At 45.3% G+C, this 7,366-nt stretch overlaps 1 protein-coding gene across 1 annotated transcript in view; it reads left to right on the top strand.

Annotated features, from left to right (window-relative positions):
- ARHGEF37 (Rho guanine nucleotide exchange factor (GEF) 37) overlaps positions 1–7,366 on the top strand; it is a 53,052-nt gene that overhangs the window by 21,119 nt on the left and 24,567 nt on the right. Inside the window, exons 2-3 of the mRNA XM_012658319.1 lie at positions 1,690–1,886; positions 3,348–3,471. Of these exons, the coding sequence (XP_012513773.1) occupies positions 1,701–1,886; positions 3,348–3,471 (310 nt within the window). The 5' untranslated portion in view covers positions 1,690–1,700. The remainder of the gene's footprint in view (positions 1–1,689; positions 1,887–3,347; positions 3,472–7,366) is intronic.

Here is a 7,366-nt window from a genome sequence, read left to right as displayed (position 1 = left end):
CTTGAACTCCCGGCTTTAATCCAGCCTCCTACGTCAGCCTGCCAGAGTGCTAGAATTACGGGCACGAGCCACCATGTCTGGCCTCTACTTTTTAATACTAATGTCCTCCCTCTTTTCCTATTTCTTTCATAGTTTTTATCTGATCTTTTGATCATCTGATGTTCTTGAGGTCTCATCTCACTCTTTGTTGTTTCTGCTGCTGCTCATTCACAGTGGAAATTTTGTAATTTGGGATTCTAAACCCATCTTCAGGTCAAGGTTATCTGTGACCTAGTTTAAAGATGTATCCTCTTGAGAAATTTCATTGGTCTTATGGCCACTCAAAGTATAGCATTAGTACAGGACTCCTTTTTGTGTAAATTTCTCGGGTTGGGCCATTTGGATGACATGTATAGTCTACATTTGAATCTGAAACCCAGTGAAGGCAGCCCGTTGTTATGAATTTTCAGAGAAAACTTTTTTCTTCACCCATGACCCAGCCCAACCCTAGATGGGGAAGCATTTTTGTCATCTTCTGTGTGGATGGATGGATGTTTTGTTCTGATCCGCCATTTCACTGAAGTCCGTGGGAAGCCCCAGTTCTGTGAAGAAGCTTGTCTCCTGTTCCTGCCTGGGCACTAACGCCAAGTCCCTGGTTGGCTGAGACTGGCCATGCTCTCTTCCCTGCCTGCCCCTCCACTTTGAGCCACGGCTGCATCAGCTCAGCTGCTCCTGCTCTGAGGTTCAATTTCCTCTGTTTCTGGGCCCTGGTGATTTCCTTTCCTCTCTGGCAAGTTATGCCATGCAGTTAAAGGGAAGTTTGCTATAGCTGATCTAGCATTTCTAAGTGTTTTGTAGTAGGAAGGGTTTTCAGGTCATCTTGTCCACGGTATTGCCCTTTAGACTTTTTAAATTTAGAGATACAGGGATTGTAGGAGTTGCAGAGAAGAAAAATGTAGCTGATGAGGGTGGGGAAGGGGGGAGGATCAGGAATGGCCCTAGAGAAGATGAATGTTGGAAGAAGGAGTCACAGGAGGGGGCACAGCAGGTGCCATGGCACAGGGGCAGGAAATGCCAGCACAGGTATGGAGAAGAGCTCTCAACTCCCTTTCTGTTGGAGGACAGTCTGTGAAGGGGAAATGAGGTTGGGGCCGACCACTAAGCAGCAGGGAGCTACTAAAATCTTGCAGCAGGGCACACCATGATCACAAGCTTTGTTTCAGGGAGTTTAAACTGGAAGCATGTCCAGGAAGAATGGGTTTGGTGGCAGCAGGAGACAGAAGGGTTTGGAAGGATGATCCTTGGGTCTGTGGAAATAGCCCAGGTGCGGGGTAGTACGGCCCCTGAATGGGGGTAGTGGGAGGTGTATAGAGGAGGGGACCACTGGGAGAGAGAAGGTGAAAGAGACTCAGCTGAGCCAGTTAAAGAAATCTGGGTCAAGAGCTGGGAGGAAACAGAAGAAAAGCAAGGCCAGCACGTTGTCTGAGTCCTGGGAAATGAATTTAAAATATCAACCATTATCTCAGCTGCTGTCTACCTTTTAATATTGTTCAGATACTGCCCACAAATGCTAATAAACAGTTCATCTTCACTCTATTTGCAGCTAAAGATGTTTTTTAGGCCTCCTGATGAACAGTTGTCTTTAAATTGAAGTTAGCATGTCCCCATAGTGTTCCTGGGAGTCAGTTGGGATGGTTTTGCTTTTCCCAGAACCCTCTGCCATGGCCAATCACGGGGCAGATGAGCCGTCCTCCAGGTCGGGGAGTCCAGACAAGGAAGGCGGGGTCTCTGAGGACCGATCACTGCTCCGTCAGAGACTGGCCGTCAAGGAGCTCATCGACACCGAGGTCTCCTACTTGCACATGCTCCAGCTCTGTGCCTCCGACATCAGGAGCCGCCTCCATCAGGTACTTGGGAGGGGGCACACTCAGCGTGTCTTTATAGGGGCAAGTGTGGATCCCAGCTGCTGAGACCTCACATCTGTCCCTGGGGCAGGCCTGATGGAAAGGAAGCATGGTGGATGTGGAGTCCAACAGGCCTGGATTAAGCCCCCGTGCTTCCATTTATTGGCCACGCCACCTTTAGCAAGGCCTTTATGGCTCAGAGTCTTAGTGTATTCCTCGGCTATGTGGGGAGAGGAATAATCACCTCCGAGAATTAAATGAGCTAATGACAAGCCCTTTTCAAGTTTAGAACAGACTGCTAACACTGACCTACATTCTAATGGTCTCATTAACAGGGTGGCGACGTGGAGAAATTATCACTACGATGGGTTTCTATTATGGTGTTCATTTTTTACATCTTTTTTTTTTTTCTGGTTTCAGAAATAATACAGGCGCTCGCTATAAAATTTCAAGCATCCGCTAGCATGTGAGCTCCGTAAGGGCACAGGTTCTGTTGTTAGTTCACTGTATCCCAGTCTTGACACATAAATAATGGACTTTCAATTACTATTTCTTGAATGAGTGAAATCTGAAATAGATAATTTAGAAGGCAAAGGACATCGTTTTTTTCACCCTCCATAAATTAGGATTTTTCTCCATAGGCATTAAACAGACATATATTGTTATTTATTTTAACAAAAATGAGAGCGTACTCTAGATATTGTTCTGCAGTTAGCGTTCCCACTTCAGTGTGCAACAGCACATCTTTCCATGCCCTCGAATATATATATATGTATATGTCCTGCTTATTTTTTACAGTGGTATAGCCTTGTTTATAGGGGCTGGAGTTTAGAATGCATCTCTTTTTTTTGGAGTCTCATTCTGTCACTCCAGATAGAGTGCAGTGAGGTCATTGTAGCTCCCTGCAACCTCAAACTCCTGGGCTCAAGCGATCCTCCTGCCTCAGTCTCCCGAGTAGCTGGGACTACAGGTGTGCACCATGATGCCCAGCTAATTTTTCTATTTTTAGCAGAGACAGGATCTGGCTCTTGCTCAGGCTGGTCTCGAGCTCCTGAGCTCAAGCGATCCTCCCGCCGTGGCCTCCCAGAGTGCTAGGATTACAGGCTTGAGCCACACACCCGGCCTGGAATGCATCTTGAGGTTATGGTGTTAGGCCCCAAGTATGTCAGAGCTGGAAGGAAGTCTAATTTCCCACCCTCGGATGACAGATGGGAAAACTAAGAAAAGAAAAATGGTAGTTGGCAGCAGACCTAGGATAAAACCTAGTTCAGCTTTCCTTCCATGCTGAGTACTCTATCTCTTACTCTCTTCTTGTAGAGTAATGAAAATACCTAATTTATACAATTTCAAAACCCTTGCAAAAATGCCACTGGGCCCCTGATGGTGTGAGTGCTCTGCAGAGCCTGCAGATACAGTCAGTTCGTGGAACTCCCAGTGACCTCCAAGCTTCTTTGTTCCTTCCAGTTGCCGCAGGGAGATGTGGACGTCCTATTCTCAAACATCGATGATATCATTGAGGTTAACGGCAGACTTCTGCATGACTTGCAAGAGACAGCCTCCAAGGAAGAGGAACAAGTGTCCCTAATTGGTAAGCAAGAGACCTAGGGAGTTGTCGGCCTTAGATTCCTGTGGAATTGTTGTCAGCATGTGGTCATGGCTGAACTGTCTCCAGAGTTCCAGCAAAATGCAGCTCAATGGGAGTCTATTTTTGGGATCTCTGAACACGACATCTCAGAGCCAGCAGGGCCTTCAAGTAATATTGAGTCCAATCGTATCGCTTTACAGAGACTGAGTCCCAGAGACAGGGAGGGGCGTCCTCACGGTCACATACTTCTTAGTGGCACAGCGAGTCTTTAGTCTGGGTCTCTTTCACATTCATTCATTCTACAGTTATCTCCCGAGCTCCTGCAGTGTGTCGTCATCATGCTGTGTGCACGGCAGCGACAAGAGACGCCTGGGGACTCTGAGGTCAGGCTCTTCTGCTGCTGTGTGTCCAAGGGTCAACGTGGTTCCTTGTGAGGGTCCTCACTTGCCAGTCTGTGCCTTCCTGCTGCACCCACAGAATGGAGATGTAACTTTGTCTCCTGAGCACACCTGGTGACATCTCCCTTGGCTGCCCTGATCGCTTCTCTGGTACGGTTTCCCGATAAAATATAAGATGTCCAGTTAAATGTGAATTTCAGATAAACAAGGAGTCATTTTTTAGTATGCTTACACGAAATTTTTATATACTTATATTAAAAACGATTCCTTGTTTATCTGAAATTCAAATTTAACATCCTCTGCTCTGCTGACCCCAAATTTGGCAGTTTTCTGGCCTTTACAGTCTTCAGAAAATACCCTCCTCATCCTTCGTCCCTTGTGTTTAGCCAAAAAGAGGCACAAATAGCCCACATGGCTTTTCTTCTCCTTGGTGCAACTCTGCGCCAGGTCAGGCCGCTCTGGGTCCTGCCAGCTCTCTCTCTACCCCTTCCAGCCGCCAGGCCTTGCTATGCAAGGAAAGCCCTTCGCCCAGTTGGCCAGCAACAGCATTTCGAAAGACTTTTGGACCTCACGCAAGACTGTTTCTCACAGACCTTTTTCCTCCCAAATGAGTCAGGTTCCTTGTCTCTATGAACAATTCCAAACACCACTTGGGCATTCACAGGTGTTCCCGCGCCGGGTTGTATCGCCAGAAGGCCCCATGGTCTAAGGCAGCGCTGGCCAATAGAAATGTTACGTGAGCTGCAAATTTAATTTAAAATTATCAAGTAGCTACATTAAGAAAATTAAAGATGCAGGTGAAATTCATTTTAATATCTTCAATTTAATCCAATAAATCCAGAATAATATTTCAACAGGTGATCAGTATAAAAATTATTCATTAGCTATTTTACTTTTGTACGAAGTCTTTGAAGTCCAGTGTCTTTTTCACTGATGGCACATCTCATGGGGGTTTGCCATATTTCAAGTGCCCCGTGTATGGCTGGTGACTGCTGTATTTGGGCACAGCAGGTCAAGTGCTTAGAACAGGGGCTTTGGAGTCTGAATGACAAGGCCCTGCCACCCATAAGCTCCTTCCCGGCTCTGAACCCCAGTTACTGCCTCTTTGAAAGGAGCGTGAAAATAGTACCCATCTCTGTGTTGGTGTAGGGCAGAGTACTTAACACGAAGTAGCCATTTTCATTCTCACAACATTGTTACTTGTTGATTATTATTATTATCACCATAGAAAATTGCCAAAGAAATTACTAAAGCAAAACCCAAGGCTCAGAGAGGTTAAGTAACTTTCTCAAGGTCACACAGTGTGTATTTGAACCCAGCTCTTTATCATTGTGCCTTCCTTTCTCTCCATTCTGACAAATCCCAGCTAGGTAGAGTGTCCTTTTGATGCTGGGAGTTAACTTCTTTGCTAATCTGTGACCGTAGAAGGATAAGTCAGGAGACATAAGCTTTTACTTTGGTGTTCCAGATATTTCTGCCTCTTTGGACAACTCTGCTCTCTGGGAGTTTGCCTTCAGTTACTGAAACACCCTTGCCCCTGGACACACTGATATGATACAGTATCTTTGACTTGTTTGTTGTGTTCCTGAAGACACGCCCGTGTTGAGGAGAATGTGGGGACAGCCCTGGGTTTCACGGCCACACCCAGGCTATCTCCTAGCAGGGTCGTTTCTGCAGTTGGCTGATCTCTCACACACATTCTCCCTAGCTGTCATGTTCTCCCTGGCTCTAGCGGCTTCTCCTGGGAGTCCCCTCTGAGGATTGGCTGCACCAGCACTGGGTCAGGGGTTGGTCCCGGGGTGATAACCTTGCCATGGAGATCTTTGCTGAGAGCGGGACCATGCTCCTCCAGGCACCACCTGATGTGTCCCAAGAAAGCCCTGGTCCAGGTCGAGGTCAGCTCATGGCTTTGGCCGGCAGTAGGGGTGGCTGGGTTTCCTGGGGTCCCTGGCTCCCTACCTGCCCTGTTCCGGTTACTACATTTCTCTTCACCCTCGCCACTTCCTCCCTGGAAGGGACACCAACTACTCTTGCCTGGGTGTTTCTGATAGGTTCTCACAGCTATTCCTGCTACTCCTTTGTCCTCTAGTTTCGTCTCAACATGGTATTTATCTTTTTAAAAAAAAATCAGTAGGCTTTATTTTTTGGAGCACTTTTAGGTTTATAGAAGAATTAAGTTAAAAGTACGGAGAGCCTGGTCAGAAGGTAGTGAGTTAACTCAGTTGATTGTTCACAGTCAATTAAGGTCAAACTGCTTGTTCTGCTCTTTCCCCCTTCTCACTACTGCACTTGAGCAGTCTTTGAAACAAAAGCACAGAGAACTACCATGTACACTCCTTTCCCCCCGCAGAGTTTACACTATTATTAACATCTTGCACTGGTGTGGCCCATTTATTATAATTGACGAATGAATATTGATATATTATGATTAACTGAAGTCCATAGTTTCCATTAGGGTTCACACTTTGAGTTGTGTAGTTCCGTGGGTTTAGACCTATGTCTGTCATGTATCCACCATCACAGTATCATACGTGATGGTTTCCCTGCTCTGAAAATCCCCTGTGCTCTGTCTGTCCATCCCTCCCTCCCATTCCCTGGCAACCACCGATCTTTCTCCTGTCTCTACAGTTTTGCCTTTTGCAGAATGTCGTGTAGTTGAAATCATACAGCATACAGCCTTTCAGAGGGATTTCTTTCATCTGGCAATATCCATTTAAGCTTCCTCCATGTCTTTTTGTGGGTTGATAGCTCATTTCATTTTTTAGTCACTGAAAAATATCCTACTGTATGGAAAAAGCACAGTTTATTTATCCATTCACCTATTGAAGGACATTTTGATTGCTTTCAAGTTTTAGCAATATGGATAAAGCTGCTGTAAACCTTCGTGTGCAGGTTTTTGATCTTTTTAAGGGCTTTTTTTATCGTGGTAAAATATACATAACACAAAATTTGCCATTTTAGCCATTTTTAAGTGTACAGTTCAGTGGCATGCAGTGCATGCAGATTGTCATGCCACCGTCACCACTTGCCATCTCCAGAACTTTTTCGTCACCCTAAAGTAAATCTCTGCCATTAGACAATAACCTGCCTCCGGTAACCAGGATTCCATTTCTGTCTTTAGGAATATGACTATTCTAGGCACCTCATATAAATGGAATCATACAATATTTATCCTTTTGTGTCTGCTTTATTTCACTTAGCATAATGTTTTCAAGGTTCTTTTTAAACTTTTTTATTTTGAAATAATTGTGGTCTTAACGAAAAAGTTGCAAAAAATGCAGAGAGCCCCTGTCTACCCTTCATCCAGCTTCCCCTAATTTTAACATCTCACATATCCATAGTATAATTATGGACACCTGGAGGTTAACACCAATGCAGTACTATTAACTACTCTCTAGACCTTATTCAAATTTCATTAGTTTTCCTATTAATGTCTTTTTTCTGGCCCAGGATCCAATCCAGGATAGCAAATTTCATTTTATTGTCATGTTCCCTTCGTC

The sequence above is a fragment of the Propithecus coquereli genome, unplaced genomic scaffold (genome assembly GCF_000956105.1).
Source record: "Propithecus coquereli isolate 6110/MARCELLA unplaced genomic scaffold, Pcoq_1.0 Scaffold58, whole genome shotgun sequence".
Lineage (NCBI taxonomy): Eukaryota > Metazoa > Chordata > Mammalia > Primates > Indriidae > Propithecus > Propithecus coquereli.
Note: the sequence above shows the minus strand (reverse complement) of the source record. Positions and strands in the feature narration are given on the sequence as shown.